The sequence below is a fragment of the Lepidochelys kempii genome, chromosome 3 (assembly GCF_965140265.1).
Source record: "Lepidochelys kempii isolate rLepKem1 chromosome 3, rLepKem1.hap2, whole genome shotgun sequence".
In the NCBI taxonomy this organism is placed as follows: domain Eukaryota; kingdom Metazoa; phylum Chordata; order Testudines; family Cheloniidae; genus Lepidochelys; species Lepidochelys kempii.
Genome location: NC_133258.1, coordinates 181541886 through 181559125, shown reverse-complemented (window position 1 = coordinate 181559125; position 17240 = coordinate 181541886). Strand labels below are relative to the sequence as shown.

The 17240-nt window shown below is 43.7% G+C and overlaps 1 protein-coding gene across 31 annotated transcripts in view; it reads right to left on the bottom strand.

The window, feature by feature from the left end:
* The window catches only part of NRXN1 (neurexin 1), a 1248790-nt gene extending 1233969 nt beyond the window's left edge, over positions 1-14821 (bottom strand). For 29 of the 31 annotated variants that reach the window (XM_073339185.1, XM_073339187.1, XM_073339205.1 and 26 more), the window contains exons 1-2: positions 14695-14782; positions 8409-9953 (exon numbers count right to left, since the gene is read on the bottom strand). In XM_073339185.1, the coding sequence (XP_073195286.1) occupies positions 8409-9147 (739 nt within the window). In that variant the 5' untranslated portion in view covers positions 9148-9953; positions 14695-14782. Of the gene's footprint in view, positions 1-8408; positions 9954-11166; positions 11611-14694 lie in introns of those variants that run through there. The other 2 variants (XM_073339186.1, XM_073339213.1) reach the window with 2 other exon arrangements.
* Between the last annotated feature and the right edge of the window lie 2419 nt (positions 14822-17240).

Sequence of the window (17240 nt, the reverse complement as noted above, 5' to 3'; positions counted from 1 at the left end):
ATGAAAGCTCATGCTCAAATAAATTGGTTAGTCTCTAAGGTGCCACAAGTACTCCTTTTCTTTTTGCGAATACAGACTAACACGGCTGTTACTCTGAAAAAAATTAATAGAGACACTAGAGGTTATTTTTTTTTAAATTCCAACTGTTAATCAGAAACTAATAAAGGTTCTGATTCTACATTAGGATCCCCTCGCATGGATTCCCTGTGCCAGTGTGGAGACCCACTGAAATCAATGGATCTCTATATGGGTACAGAGCTGCATGCTAGCAGATCCTGGGACAGTATCAGGGTCAAAGAGAATGAAATTTCACCACATAAAACAAAGGAGCACAGCACAGAGCAGAGGTCGGCAAACTACGTCCCGTGGGCCACATCTGGTCCAGCCGCCCGCCCGTCCTGCCTGGCCCCTGAGCTCCTGGCCCGGGAGGCTCGCCCCCGGCCCCTCCCACACTGTCCCCCCTCCCCCGCAGGCACGGCACCACGTGGGCAGCGCTCTGGATGGCGGGGCTGCACGCTCCTGCAGGGCATCGCGGCAGCGTGTCTGGCTCTGGTCGGGCAGCGCGGCTGCCAGATATGCTGCTCTGAGCGGCATGGTGAGGGGGCGGGGAGTGGGGGGAAGGGTTGGATAAGGGGGAGGGGGTCTCGGGGGGCAATCATGGGACAGGGAGCAGTTGGATGGGGCAGAGGTTCGGGAGGGGGTCAGAGGACGGGGAACAGGGGGGTTGGATAGGGCGTGGGAGTCCCGGGGGGCATGTCAGGGGGCGTGGGGGGTGGATAGGGGTCGGGGCAGTCAGGGGACAGGGGGGGTTGGATAGGGTGTGGGGTCCTGGGGGGCGGTTAGGGACGATCAGGGGATAAGAAGTGGGGTGGGGGATTCTGAGGGGGGCTGTTTGGGGAGACACAGCCTTCCCTACCCGGCCCTCCATACAGTTTTGGAACCTCAATGTGGCCCTCAAGCCAAAAAGTTTGCCTACCCCTGCATAGAGAGTATGCTATAAATGCCACTGGGAGTCTGGGTTCTCCTCTGTGCTCTTAACACTGACTATTAGGTCCTCATTGATGCACAGGGCAAGCATAGAGCACAGTAATTTTGGAGAGGTTGGCAGGTGGGGAGTGTAAAAGCAGTGAGGAAAACCGGATTGGCCAACTGTGACCTGGGTCTCCCCTGCCTATTAGCTCACATCTAGTATTCCACATATTCCAGCCTACCTAGTGGAAGAGATGCTACGCACAGTAGAGCAACATGCTGGATGGTGAGTTTAATACAGATGGTGGGGATGAGGAGCAACTGGAGAGAAAACTGATGAGAGCTGGCTATGTGGAATGAAAATGTTGCAGGATGTTAGAGTGCACTGCAAACCTTTGATTTCACAGAGGGGGGGTTAACAATATAAGGTCTAATCCTTCAAAGGCTGAAGATCAGACAGAAAATCCCCACTGTTCCTGTGAGGTGGGTAGTTGGGTATCATTAGCCTTATCTTACAGATGGGGAAATTAAAACCAAAGAGTTGATGCAGCTTGCCCAGTACTACACAGCTTGCCCAGTATACTACACTACACCAAGGCTGGCTCAAAATCTTGTGCTCTGCCCTACTATGCTCATATTAGCTACTGACTTTTTGTGTATGTTGGTTATAATGGGTACACCTGTGGCCAAGAGAATGGTTCGGACATTAATTTGAACTCACAAGAAAGTACTGCTTTCTAGCCTGACAAAACTGAACTTAAACTTCTGCAAGTTTGAATGCTGCACATTGCGATGTTGGTCCAGAAAAGCGCTATCTATGCTCTGAGATACCATGAATGGAACATAGGGAAGGAATCAGTGGAGAAAGGATCAAACTTGGTGGGAAGAACCAAAACTATTTTATTCAAGGGGTAATATTAAAACTTAGCTTCCAGTTCAGTGTAATAAATAAACAAATAGCATCTAAGTGTTTTAAGAGAAAAAAAAGATACTCTGGATTCTGTCTGGCAGTTTTTTCTTTATTATGGTGGCACTGGCAGCAACAGAAAAGTTATGGGTCTGTCACATTTCTAGCATAAACCCCATTTCTGAAAGGCTTATAACTCAGTCATCTTAATTAGCCCTCACCTTCAGTTTTGCACACAAATTCTCAGTGTACCCTTCACAATCCAGTAAAATCAAATTTCATAAATCAGCTTATACAGTTTTCACTTAGAATGTAGCAGAAGAGAGAAAATGCTTTTCTACACCCTGGAATGTTTTTGTGTGTTCCTAGTAAATAACAGCTCACTTTTTAAAAGACAACATATTCAAAGTTTACAGGGCCCTGATCCAACTGCCATTGTAGTCCGTTCAGATACTCCCATTGATTTCAATGGTCGTTGGATCAGGACCTTTATTTTAAAGTTATTACCAGGCACTTTTGTTATATATACAAAAATAAGCTAAAAGACCTAAATGTACCAAATACTAAAGTTAGCCTTTAATGACATCACAACAGCTATTTTTAATCAGCAGTTGTTACATATGTTGACAATTAACTAATCTATTATATAACTGGGGACTTCTGAATAACCAGCCTAATAAAACCACTAGGATTGAAATTTCTTGCCATATTCTTCTAGAACCTTACTTCTCCATAGGTTTGCAATATGGACTCTCGAGTGAAATATCACATGCACTGGGGAGGGGAACATCTGCCCCACAATATAAAAAATATTGATTTTGAGGTACTAAGATTCATGCTATACAGTAAGGGGTCCTTTTTGAAGAATTACAATGCACAATTAGCAATGTGCAACAAGCAACCCTCTTACAAGATGATATAAAACAGCCTGTCAGTTTCTCGTAACCAATGACACAATATTTGAATTGCTGTGATGTTACATGAGGAACACACTGAAATCAATATCTTACTATATAAAATCCTGGCAAACAAACTAATGCATCAAATTGCATTTACAAAAACATGCAAAATCATAGCTTAAAATGGTATCATAATAGATCTATTTACATACTACTGAGTGCAAAGGATCCACTGTTTTCAATTCTAATTAAAAGGGCTTGTGGGACTATTTTCCTAAATGTTTATTTTGTAAAAATGTTTTTATTGTAATTACAAAAAGGAAACTATTTTAAAACATTAAAAGGTGTTGATTTAAAGTAAATTCCAAGCTTCCTATAAAGCTATCCTTAACTCAGTCAGCTGTGGATCTCTATAGCACATGCTGCACTCATCTCACATGCAGAACACCCTGGTTGCCATTGACAGTGATGGGGATTCCACAGGCGGAACAAGTACAGATAATGTAACAGAGATGCATACTGAAGATAAGGGATCTGAAGGAGGAAGGAGGAAAATTTTGCCCATGCTAAATGTTATAGTCATATGCTGTGTTTTTCAGAGACCACAATATTACCTAAGAGTTCAATGAGGATGCAACGAAGGTGTCTATGAATCCCTTCAATGTAAAACTGAGGGCTCTCAAAAGACTATGGAACAGCTTTGCAGGCAAACATGCACCTTGCAAAGGTTATTAATACCAACATGTTTTTCATATTATGCTCAAAAGCAAGGCATGACAGGAGTGAAATTAGAACATGAGGGATTTCAGATGGGGACTTGGAATAGTAAATTACTTTAAAAACAGGGCCAGTATGGAGAAGCAAATATAAACACAGACTGGTAAAATATTTATTTTACCACAGAAACAAAAATATCTAAAGGCTGGCTAGTTTGAGCCATATGGGCTTGAATCACTGAAAAATCACCTCCATAGATGACAATCCACAGCTGGAATCAACTGCTGAAGATTTAATCATGAGGAGTCCCTTCCTATGAATGGCTACATGGTTATTCCTTATTCTTTCCCTTAACAGAAAACCAAGAGGACAGTCAAAATTAAAAACGAATGAATATTAACAGAAAATAATTTTTAATACAAAGGATAATTATGTTTGGAACTCACCACATCAGGATATGACTGAGACAAAAGCATTAGCAATATTCAAAAAAAGAAGACATATATATGAAGATCACACTAGTAATTAAATAACTAAAAAAGTATGAGGGTATAAACATTTTCTGGGGTGACCAGGAAATTTCTGCCAATGCAAAGTATTTAGGTGCATTATGTGTTTGTTTTATTTCATCCTTCTTCAGTAGCATCTGGCATAGGCTACTGTCAGAGACAGAATACTGAACTAAATGATACATTGGACTGTTCTGGCTTTGCATATATATTTAAATAAAATTCCTGTTTTGCTAGAATGATTCAATATTTTAAAAAGTTTTCTTATTTCTAGGTTATGAATTTCCAAAATAAGGAGCAAAATAGGAAAGAGGGATGAAAGTTCTTGAACATAAATTCTCTTTCCTCTGTAGCTGTCCAGGATCCTAATTCACTTTACCAAAAATCAGATTTTAAAGACCAGTCTTTCTGATGAATAGTTTTCCCCATCCCAGAACTAAAATGCACCAATTTTTCTTGATGCAAACCTGCATACTGTTAGTATTGAATAGAATCACTATAATAATTTTTACCCTGAGTCATATCCCTCAGATAAACTTTTTATACTAACTTTTCACATTGTTCTTTGTGCCAAGTCACTTCCATGATGTAAAATAAAATTTCCCTTGCCTATTTCAATAGCAAATTACATCCCAAACTAATAATTTTGGTGTTATGAATATGAAATGCAATAAGAGCAAAAATTAATGTCAAGTACACTTATGGTACTACTGACTCCATGTTTTCATTTTGGAAGCTTTGCAGTATTTGGGGACATGATGAAGTGCTCCACAATAGTATTTTTTTTGAGTGTAGAGCCATAAATATTACTAATCATGATAAGGCAATATAAGAAAGCTAATCCATATTGAAAATATCCATAAACATGTGGAATAATATGCCACAAAGTTTCTAAGGCTATAACTGAGGGTTACAGATAATATTGGGCCAACTTTAAAAAGTATGGAGGATTGGGTCAGTTCAGATAAATGTCTGGAAGTTTGAATGCCTTTCTAACCTTTGGGCCCAATACCATCTATACTTAGGCAAAATGCCTGTCCTTTTGTTCTTACTTGGCCCAAAACTCTTACTGACTGAGGTCTTGAGTCTGTAACCTTGACTCCCATGAGTAATCTTTACTCAAGCAAGTAATTCAATTGAATCCAGTGTATCTAATTTTCCTCTCACTTACAAACTGTTGTAACTCAATTGACTTAAATGAAGCTACTCCTGAACTACACCAGCAAGAGATAGAGGAGTCAAACCCAAAGGGAATACTTATTTGACTAAAGATTTCTCACACAAATAAGGCTTTGTGAAATTTGGTACTTATATGGGAGTTTTGCCTCAGTAAAGGCTAAGAAATGGGATTTACAAAAGTGCCTAATACCCAGATCTTCAAAGGTATTTAGGCACTTAACTCCCAATGGACCTATTCAAAGTCAGTTTTTTTCTTAAAGTTCTTAAACTTCATAAGTGCTATTGAAAATCCGATCCTAAGGACTGAAGGGATGGTATCATCTCAATTATCAAGACCTCTCAAATCTGCAAAATAGCAGTGGAAATTTCGAAAGAGTTATGTTATTATTGTTTTCCTATGGCCTAGAAATATCTCACTGTATTTTAGAACTCTGGCCTGAGCCAGAATACAAAGGTGCAGAGGTATACAAAATAACAAATAATGAAAAATAAATTTACTGAACTTTTTTCCTCTTCAGGAAAAAAATGCAACTGGACCTGTTTGGTTCCAGTTTCAGATAAAAGAGTAAGGCCGAAGGAGATGAGAAGAGGGTGTACTATCCCTAGTCAAAAAAACATGAAAATGTAGAACCGAAGTAAAGATATCCATCTAGATTACTCCATTCCAAGTACCAATTCTGCATTCCTAGATTACCCCTTTGGGAAACTCACATGCACAAGAAATGCCAGATCTGACCCTTAATAAAGTTATTGGGTAATAGAATAAGTTATTGCTATAATTGCCATGATCATAAAGAATGTAAAGATCAATAGCAGGGATTTGAATGCACAGTGGTATCACCTTCTCCCTCTTCATTTTCTGTGCCATCTAATTTCTCATAAGAAAAACAAGGTAATTACATAGTAGTTCAAATCTTTGAAAGTGGATACAAACAGCCACTATTTCCTTCCTCAAAAGCTGACAGGTTTGCTTCTGAATGGTTAATTAACAAATAAAAATGATACACCCACTCCTGTCCCACTGATGTAAATGAGACTTTGGCCCTTTATTTCAATGGAAGCAGGATTAGGTTCTATATAATTATTCAGTACTGAGCACATATGTATTATGCTAAAATTATATTTCTTCTGAGTATTTTATAAGGCTTCTTAGAGATTACAAAACATAATGTGTAAAATACTAGCCCCTTTGAAGTCAATGGCAGAACTCCCATTGACCTCAGTGGGGCCACGATTTCACCCAAATGTTGGGCTTCAAAATGTTATTTACTACATAGTTTCCCTATTATATCTGTTAATCAGACATTTTGCAATACATATGGTTTCTTATTTGTTTCTAATATTAATAGAGTAATATGGTTTGCCTTTAAAAATACCTGCCATCATTTCATTTTACTTCCCTAACTTAAAGAAGAGATTTTTCACTTTCTGTTGATTCTACATGTAATTGTTTTATCTATATTAATATTTCAATAAACTGCTTTGAGGTGTTAAGAGCAATGTGTGCCCAAATAATTCGTTTTTATAGAGTATTCTCATCTATTAATCTTACAACAATCTGTAATTGCCATTGTTGCAGTAACCAAACTGTAATACTTGATCATTTTCTCCATGATTTATAACAGGACCTAACTTACAGAAACAAGGAAATCTCAATATTTCACACATGCCTAGTGGTATCTGGTACCACATACACAAAAAATATGAACATTATTTAGATCAGTATAGAAGACGTTCTCATCCTACAGTGTCTTGAATTATGTGCGAGTGATGGTTCAAGTTTGTTACACTGTGAAACTATCCTTTATTGTTCTTTCATTGTAATGATATTTACAAATGTAAAAAGACTTGAATTTTTTTCCCAAACAAATGGCAGAACGGAGATAAATAGCTGACAAAGTAAACAGGATGCAGAATGACTGTATATATAAGTACTGACACTAAGGACAGAAGGTGTTACATAATAAAGATCACCCACAAATAACGTTTTCTTCTTTTCTATGGTAAGTTAAATTTGATAAAAATGATAAAGGCAGATTACTCAGCCATAAATCTCATGCAGCTGCTCAATGACCACCTTCATTTGGCATACATCATGCCTATTTTGCCTTCCTTTTATGTTTTTACATTCTAATTTTGATATGAAGTTTTATTATTTCCTTTAATGTATTCTGTCATTTTTCATAGTTCTCATTCACATACCCCTAAATTCTGTTCTAGATACACACACACACATTTTCTGTCATTTTACACAGCTGCAAAGTAGTTGCATGTGAACTAGCAAAATTAAGAATAATGTATTGTTAAAAAGCTCCAGATATGTTTGCAAAATAAACGTTGACGTTGCTTCAAAATCCCCAATAATAATGAACACTGAAGATGAGTCTCATTTCCTAAGTGATTTATTTGTAAGCAAGAAACCAGGGAACATCTCCTTTTCTTAGCTCTCTTACTGGTTATAAATATTCAATTATTTCCGAGCTGTGGGGTAAATATTTTCCACTTCCCTTGTTACCCTCTGTCTATGTGACTGGCATTAGATTTGCTAAACATATTACAATAATGTGCATTCGCCTTGGTGTGAAACTATAAGCCCCTTGTTTAACTTTCTTCATCAGTTAAGGAATTTCACAAATAAATCACTAGTTTACTTCAAGCATGTAGCTGACGCCAATATCAATAAATATACCAGTATGGAGGATGAATAAATTCAGGCCTCTCCTACCCCCAACAAAAAATAAACCCAGATAATTTCTCCACTCTACCCACCAAAAATCAAATAAGGTCCCTACCCAAGTATAATTCTACATTACACACTTCTTAAGAGTAAACTCTGATTGCCCTTTCCCCCACCATGAATACCGCATATTACTCCCTCCCACACCACAAATAACCACTAGGTCATCATCAACAGGAACAACCCTAGTTTACCATGAAGGAGAACCCCAGATTACACCCTGGCTCAAAAAGAATCCCAGATTACACTTTCCTCTCTCCCAATTTTGGAGAAAATAATTGCACCATATTCTGTTACGGAAACACTTGGAGGATGGTTGAGGGAGGACTGAGACATAACAGAGGGGTCAGGGATGAGGTGGGGAGGGAGAAAGTACAGAGCAGAGGGAGAGAGATTCACTTTTATGGAGGAAACACCATGCAGTCTTTATTTGCTACCCTTCCCCTCCATTAAGGGAGCGGTTGGTAGGTCAAGCTAAAGTGAAGTCTTACCTTCACTGCAGTCCTTTCCCCGAAAGCCAGTTTGAGAGCAGTCGCAGACAGCCTGGTCATTGAGCACCGAGCAGATGCCACCGTTGAGGCAAACATCATCCCTGGCGCACAGGCGGCTCTGCTCATCATCCAGCTGCACCTCCTGACTCTCCACAGGTGAGGCCTGTGTATAGTTGACCCTGACATCAGTTATCCAGCCCTTGAAGGGCTCCCGGTCCTTCACCGAGGACAGCGTCAGTTTCAGGGTTGCTGAGCGCAGCTCGGGTGGGAGCCCACCCAAGAAGAGGCCACTGAAGACAGTCATGTCACGCCGTTTGGACTTCACTTCCACCCACTTTGCCTCAGTCTGGTCAATGAGCAGTGTTGTGTTCTTAAAATGGCGGCGGATGACGACAGTGTGCCAGAGGTTGTCATTGACAGATGTGTCAGTCAGCAGAGTGGCAGGCTCAGCACAGAAGATAGAGAAGCTGAGCTGAAGCCTCCCCCCTTGGGTCAAGATCAGCTCCAGGAAGTCACAGAACCCCTCATCGTCAAAATAGAGGACCAACCCACTGGAGCTGCGTGTCTTCATATTGAAGCTCATTTCACTCTCACAGCAGGCATTCCACTTGGGAAAGCGGGTCCATTGGCCTTCAGCCCCTGGGAACTCCAGACCACTGCCAAGCTCAGCCCAGCAGCCCATCAGCAGGGCCAGCCAGAGCAGGAGACAGCCCCCACGCTTGAGGAGCACAGCCCCCATGCTTCGTGGGGTTGGGCAGGGGAGAGGGGGGCGTGGAGGGGGGAGAAGTGGTGGGGGGGCTGGAGCAGACAGGGTAAAATCTTTCCAGTCACTCTCAGACTAGACAGTTGATTCACTCTTATTTCCCCTTTACACTGTGGTTATTATAAATGCCTCCCTGGTATGAGAGGCTCAGGTTGTGAGTGCCCAAGATGCACGTGTGAACTGGGATCCCCTGGAAGGAATGACCCACGTGTTGCGTGGTCAATCTGGCTGAACTGCAAGAGATCTTCAGCAAAAAAGAAGGCACCAATAGGCTTACTCACTGATGAACTTGGTTTCTCAAGAGGTATCTAGGGATGTATGAGTCAGCAGAAATTTTATCAAAAATTTACCCACATTACCAACTTTGGAGTGGGGGGAAAATGTCAAAAAACCTTTCTCCAAGTGGATCCACAAACCCAGCAAGAATGCATCAGTATCCCAATGTGTGTGGACTTCTTTTACATGTTATCCACCAACTGTATTTTCCCAAGCGTTTTTCCTCTCCTTTCTCAGGGAATAAATTACCAATTCCAGAGCTGCCTTCCTAGGACAGATCCTCCTGTCGGATCATGGACTGCCTGCCATGGTGTTATAGCAGCAGAAGCAGACCACAGGACTCATTGCTCATGGTTTCCTGTGCTGCCTCATTCCCAGTGGGGCTGGAATCCAGAAGCTGTCAAGCAGCTCAGTAGCTACTTGACATGCAAAGCGTGACAGCTTCTCTTCTATTCTCCTGCACAAGGCCAAAACTATGATCCAAGGTTTTTGTGGTTTTTTTTAATCTGCAAAGAATTAAAACAAACCAATATCAAATTATATCCTACAAACATTTAAATCACATGACTAATAATTTATCTGAGTTTATGCTTAACTGGAACCATTGTTTAAAGTAGGGAAAAGAAACGTGTAAATACATCTGGAGGTACTGAGAATTTCTGTCTTGTTATATCTTATTATACTTATGCTAAAATAAGCTTTTTGTGCTATTGCCTGTGTAAAGATTGCTACTTACTGTTTCAAACACTGAAACCATTTAGTACCAGATTTCATTTTTGTAGGATTTGTTATGCTCAAAAGGAAAGGACTGTTAAAAGGCATTAATTATTCTTATTGATACCGGAGTTTCCCTTTAACTTAATTCATTTAATAGAATATCTGCATCTGTGACACTATAGGGCAATATTAATGCATGCCATGCCACCTAGCCTGGTTCTGATTATTTCCAGTATGTTTAAGAACATGTAAAGTAGATCAAACTCCCTGCAGGGATCAGCTGGTTTGAATTTATATGGCATTATTTTCACAGGGTGAGGCAGAATTCTAATGGTCTCTTAGAGGTGTTCTGAAAATTTCAAACTATATTTTTCTCTGCCACCTGACCTCTTTTGCTACTAAAATTATCTGTTACGGCAGAGAAAATCCGAATAGCATCAGCTTTGCTGTTGACGTTATGCACAGTTCAGCTAATATCAGATGTTTAATCCCTCTAGGCTAGGCTCCAGTATTTTGCATAGATACCCAATTATCCCTATTTAAGAGGGCACCCCCCCCTTTTTTTTTTAAATGAACAATGTATTTGCCACAATCCAGGCTGTTCCTCCGAAGAGCTCTCTCAAGCCAAAGCATTCCAGGACCGTTAAAAGGAGTGTCCCCCATATTTCTCTCTCTCTCCCTCTCCCCCCCCCCCCCCCAACTCCTATTTATATGTCTCCCGGCAGATACATATTTGCTAATCGGTCCCTCAGCTTTAAGGGCTCTGCCGATGAGCATCCCTCCTCCCCCGCCCACCTCCATTCTGGTTGGGGGCCGGCAGCCGCCAGGCAGAGCGAATTTCAGCTCTACAGCTGGTGCTGATCCTTCCCCATGGCTTTTGGGCGTGTGGCTCCGGAGCACAACCCTGCCCGAGCGGACCTTCCCCGGGGCGCTCACACCCCGCAGCCCCACGCGCCCGGTGTGTGCAGAGCCGCTAAGTGCCCCCCCACACACACACCTTACATTTTATTTGCCTCTTCTCAACTTCAACGATGTTTGCTTGTTGCTCCCCAGAGGAACCAGCACCCCAAGGGGAGCAGGGGGACTGGAAACTTCATGGACAGCAGCGACAGCGACTAATCGCCAGTCACCTACTGCGAGCACCACGCAGTGAAGAGCAGGCGGGCACCAGCGAGGCTGTCGCCGGCCTTTGTTATCCCCCTAGTCGGGGCCAGCCGTTGGACGATCAGAGACACTGGGTAGCGCCTGCTGGAAACGTGTCACCCCAGGAGATGGCAACCCCAGGCAAGCCCCAGCCGCCTCCGCCCTGCTCATGCCTGCCCCAGCCCGGGCATGGAGCGTCCGCACACAGCAGCTCAGGGTCCAATTAACGCCCTTTCCTCGTATCCAACATTAATTTATGGTACCGCATTGAGCGGCTGCTCCGCACGTACCGGCCCCGGCGCTCGGGCTTCAGCGCCCGAGGCAGCTCAGCCCTGCCCGGCCTCCTCCGCTCGCCCCGCCCCGCCCCGCCCGGCTCCTCCCCTCCCTGCAGCCGGAGACCGAGAAAAGATTCCCCGACCCACCCCGCTGCTGCCCAAGCCGGACAGAGCCCCGCAGGTCCCACCGCTGCCCGTCTACCGCCACGGCGTCCCCTGCCTCCCTCCCTCCGTCCGCAGCCCCCAGCCCTCCCCCACTCGTGTTCGGAGGGGGGAGGCGTCTGTGTGTGTGCGTGACTGGAGGGTCCGTATGCGTGTGGGGGGCAGTGTGTGTATGTGACTGTGAGTCTGGGGGGTGGGGGAGAACAGTGCGCGTGACTGTGAGCCAGTCTGAGGGATTGGGCGGGGGGGGGGGGGAGGGTGTCAGTGTGTGTGACTGTACCGCGGGTCTGTTGGGGTGTCAGTGTGTTTGTGACTGTGGATCTGTGGGGTGTGAGTGTGTGTGTGATCGTGGGTCTGTGTGTGTGGGGGGGGGGGGCAATGTGTGTGTGTGCGCTGGCGAATCTGTGAGGGTCAGTGTATGTGAGATTGTGGATCATCTGTATGGGGGGGTAAGAAGAAATGTGTATGATTGTTAGGTCAGTGCGTGTGTGAGAGAGAGACAGCAGCAGTGTGTTTTTGTGGGGTCAGTGTGTGTGTGTTTGTGTAGGGGGGTCTGTGTGGGTAAGAGAGGGGATCACTTGGGGGTGTCAGTTTACTATGGTACTTGTATGAAAGCGTCATTGTGTATGGGACATTGTGTGCGAGAAAGAAAAACCGGGTAATTTTGTGTCTGAATGAGACAGATCAGTAGGAGGTTACTATATGTAAGTGAAGGGAACGGGACGAATGTGTGTGTTACTGTATGTGTTTCTGTGTATGTGTGTCTAGGACTCGAAAGGGATGTATGAGCGGAGGAGCCTTGTGTGTGCATGTGACATTGTGATTGTGGGTCCTTGTGCGACTGATGGGGCACTGTTTGTAGATTGGTTTCATATATGTATGAAAGGGACGGGGTGGAGCTTTGTGGGGGTTAGTGGAAGTGGATTAACTGTGTATGGGGGAGTCATTTTTTTTGTTTTGGGGGGTCGTGGTGATGAGTTGTGTGTCTGCATATGTATGGAGGGGAGAAGTGAAGAGTGGGAGAGATTGTGAGCATGTGACACCGTGATAGAGAGAGAGAGGTGTGGGGGGTGGGGATGGGGAGAGGCGCAGGGGTTCACTATAGGGTAATTGTGGTAATTGTGTGTGTGTATGTGTAGCAGGAGGGAGCCAGAAAGGAGGGAGGGAGTAGTGAGTGTAGGGAGGGGATGATTGTGTATGTCAGGTGGGGGCCCAGGAACAGGGGTTCAGGAAGGGGCACAGGTGGGTGATTTTGTGTATGTGGGGGAGCCACATGAATGGGGTTGATTATGTGTGGGAAGGTGTCCTGTGTGTGTGTGGACACCAAGCGAGGTGCATGTCCAGAGGGAGTGTGAAAAAAGCCTGTATATATGTATGTGTGCCCGTGTGTTGAGGGGGAGGAGGGATGTACAGCAGGAGTGCTTCAGTGTGTAGTGTGAACGTGTAGGGAAGGTGGAGATCAGGAGGAGGAGGACGGGGGAAACGACCATCTGGTGTGTGTGTGTGTGTGTGCGCGCGTGTGCATAGGGAAGGGGTGAGCTGGGAGTGAATGACAGAGCGATGCCTACAGCTGTCAGCTAAGAGCTACAGAGCCAGGGGATCCCACTTGAAGATCTTTTCTGGATGAAATTGATGACTCCGTCTCTCTCTCTGCCTATCTGTCTATGCTGCTTCTCTCTCTCTTTCATACATATACGCACATATCACAACAACAGGGGAAAGAAAGAAAGAAAGAAAGAAAGAAAGAAAGAAAGAAAGAAAGAAAGAAAGAAAGAAAGAAAGAAAGAAAGAACCCTAACTACTTATTTATTATGACTGATACATTTCTTATACTATCGATAAACAGCATAGTCAGTCTGTCTGTCTAGTCATTTTGAAAGCAGGAGAGGCAGCTTTATTATAAAAGAGGGCAAATTATTTAGCATACATGTTCTAAGTGGGCTCTCGGTTACAAGACCTCCCCCCCATAGAAAAAAAATTATAAGGTTAGAATACTGGATACTGTTGCTCATCGGTTAAATAAAATGCTTTCCTGCCTCCCCTTCATAACCATTTTATTCTTAAAAAAATCTGTTTTAGTCACAGATGCCCCAGCTGAGCTTTTTGAAAGGAGACACCCGTAGGTCAATCAATCTTTAATAAATCGCAGGTCAGTATGCATATACAACCCTTGGCGGAATTCCTTATTGTATAAATATCCATACGGTTGTCACTTGGTTCGGGGAAGACCTAGAGAGTTCACAAATTACAGGATGAAATAAAAGGATCTGAAAAACAACCTTGCTTCAGCTAAAGAGAGAAACACTCTAATTCAAAAGCAGTCTTAACAGCATCATTAATCATTTTCTTTCATTTCTACTAATTTCTAGAACCAAATTCTTTCCTAAACGACTGGAATGATCGATTTTGCTACCCGTACAGTCTGCAGTTATATTTATTTTAATATGTGTATGATATAATTTCTTCCCCTCTAAGAACGCAAGCCATCAGCAGGGACCTTAACAGTTTCAAACCTATATAAATGCAACGGGGTGTCCTCCTTTTCTGTCTCCCAAAGAAAAACGTCCCAAAATATCAATGCACTCCCTGCATACGCCCGCTGTTTCTGTCACCGCCGCCCCCCTACAAAATATCTTATTTTCCATTGCCGCTCTGACTTCACACATTTAATCAAAGCAGCAGACACAGAAAAATCGCAGAAGATTGATTTCATTTTTTGAGTCTCCAAACCACTAGTCTGCCTTGCAATTGATCATAAATCACCACATCCAACCTTTAACTTACTACCTCAGTTCCACCATCTCATCTCCTTGCCATCTACCTATTCAAAACGCTGCACGCAAACCAACCAGCCCCTTGTGCATCCGACAGATCCAAGCTCTGTTAAATGGGGGTTTTCCTCCCGAACCTCCTTTCCCCGTATCCCACAAACCAGGAGCCAGCCATTTACCTGCATGGGTTTTCTCTTTAGCTCGTAACAGAGCTCGAAGCATGTGTCGGTCAAAGAGAATTTCCTTAGGTCTTTGAATAAGGCAAGTGCAGTTGCCTTTTCAGCGGCGTCAGGCTGGAGCTTCTATCTCCAGGAGGGAGGGAGGGGAGCAGAAAGGCGGGGACGGTCACATGACGCCTGGTGCTGCCTGTCTGCAAGAGGAAGGAGGAGCTGTGCTCTCTGCAGCATCGTGGACAGCAGCATCTCCCTGCACAGACTCTAGCCAGAGCCATCACATCATTCTGAGCAGAAAGACCTGCACCTTTTCAAACGGGCCAAATGCCTCCCAGGCGTAAACACAGCGGAATCAGGGGAGCTGCGCCAAGATGTGATCCTGTCCCTAGGTGGCTGTAAATTCTTCAGGACTCAGTTTGTATGGTTAGGAGTACAGAACTCTCAGACCAACTTCATAGCCTTTCCACAATAAGCACTGGCTAGCCCCACCCGGTGCTGCAGGGCCTGCCATGCTCCTCCACAGCTCAGCCTCTGTCTGCAGGAGACAAAACTCCCACCCTGTCCCCCCAATTCCACAAAGTTAGCCTTTAGGGAGTTCCAGGACACTGCATTAATCCCCAGCTCTTGCATTCAGGCAGTACCCCACATAGTATCTAGAACCCACAGCATTTTCAGTATCTTAGGTGTGAGTAACAAGGCCAGTGGCCTTTATTCTCATCTCCCATTACGTTTGGGTGGCTGTGGGTGAGTCTGACCTTTCCTTGGATCTTTGGGGAAAGTCTGAGGCCCTTCCCCTATCTCCTTTCTTAGAGGGGCTAGCACTGTAAGACCTGCTGCCTCAAAGCCAGAGGGAATCTTCTGGCAAATGAGCCCCTGGTCCTTTTCCCCTCCTGTAGTAACAATAGTTAACTCACTCTGAGCCTGGTGGAGTGGCAGCACGCTATACATAGACTTTCCCCCAGCTCTGGAAAACCAAAGTGGGGAGGGGTATGGATGCTGTTTCCTGTAGCCAGACTTCTTGAGAGAAATTTGGGACCCCAGTACATCATGTTTGCTGTGCCCCCACCCCCTCTCATTTGACTTTATTTACTCAGATGTTACTGACATTTGGGGAGGGGGTTCCAGAGCTTGGGGCCCTGGTACAGTTGTTTTCCCTTGTGCCCCCTCTCATCAACCTTGCTTGAAGCACTGTTTTCCTGTTACAGAGGAAGGAAAAGGAGAGCTTCAAAGCCTTCCAGCGACTTGGGGGGGTTGAAGTCACCCTCACCTTGCCCGGTGTACCCCTAAAAGAAAGAAGATGGGAGAGCAGACAATGGAAGCAGCTTGTTGGTTGCTCCAGCTGCACTGTAGGGATAAGGCCACATCCTGTACTCCACTAATTAAATGAGGCCACTTATACTTGAACTACTGGGGGGAGAAAGGGACGGTCACATGACACCCCTTAGAGCCCTTGAAGAGCAGTGGAGTGGCAATGTATCACACAGGGGAAGAAACGATTAACTCATCAAATATAAGAAGAGGATCCTACTGTAATATACTACCTAGTGTGCTTGCCTCCTACTGGATGGCAGCTGTGTATGCCACTGTCAAGTTTTGCAAAAAGAAAAGGAGGACTTGTGGCACCTTAGAGACTAACCAATTTATTTGAGCATGAGTTTTCGTGAGCTACAGCTCACTTCATTGGATGCATACCGTGGAAACTGCAGCAGACTTTATATATACACAGAGAATATGAAACAATACCTCTTCCCACCCCACTGTCCTGCTGGTAATAGCTTATCTAAAGTGATCATCAGGTGGGCCATTTCCAGCACAAATCCAGGTTTTCTCACCCTCCACCCCCCCACACAAATTCACTCTCCTGCTGGTGATAGCCCATCCAAAGTGACAACTCTTTACACAATGTGCATGATAAACAAGTTGGGCTATTTCCTGCACAAATCCAGGTTTTCTCACATCCCCCCCACCCCCAAGTTTTGGTGGCTGTAGTCTAAAGAGGATGAAAGCCCTACTACTAACACAGCCAGCAGACCTCCCACTTTAGTTTGGATGTAAAAGACCTGGGTTTTTCTAAGTCAAAGCTCCTGCCCCTGATAATATATGTGATGAAATGGTGTTCACTGTTTTCTGTCATGGATTTGTTACAGCTGTTGGATGTAAATCCAAAGGGACAGAAGCATCAATTGGCTAGTTTGTATATGTATCACTGCCCTCTTATGGATGTAACATCAGCCCTGTTAGAATGTATGACTATGTTGCCCTCTAATGTTTGCAGTCTACAGAAAATATATGCCCTTTTAAAGACTGTTCTTTGTTTCAAACTGTGTTTGGGACTGAAGGTTCTGGTAGAGATGAGTGAATATATTGATTTTTGAGTTTGGTGGTTGAACCAAAAAAAATGAAATAAAATAAATACATAAATTTGGTTAATTTCAAACCAAAACTGATTGTTGTTGTTGCTTTATCTTGCTGAACAAAAAACAAAAATAATTTCATTTGAGTCCAACAAAATGTTTTGAACATTGTTTTGAAGTGCATTTTTTTAAATAAAA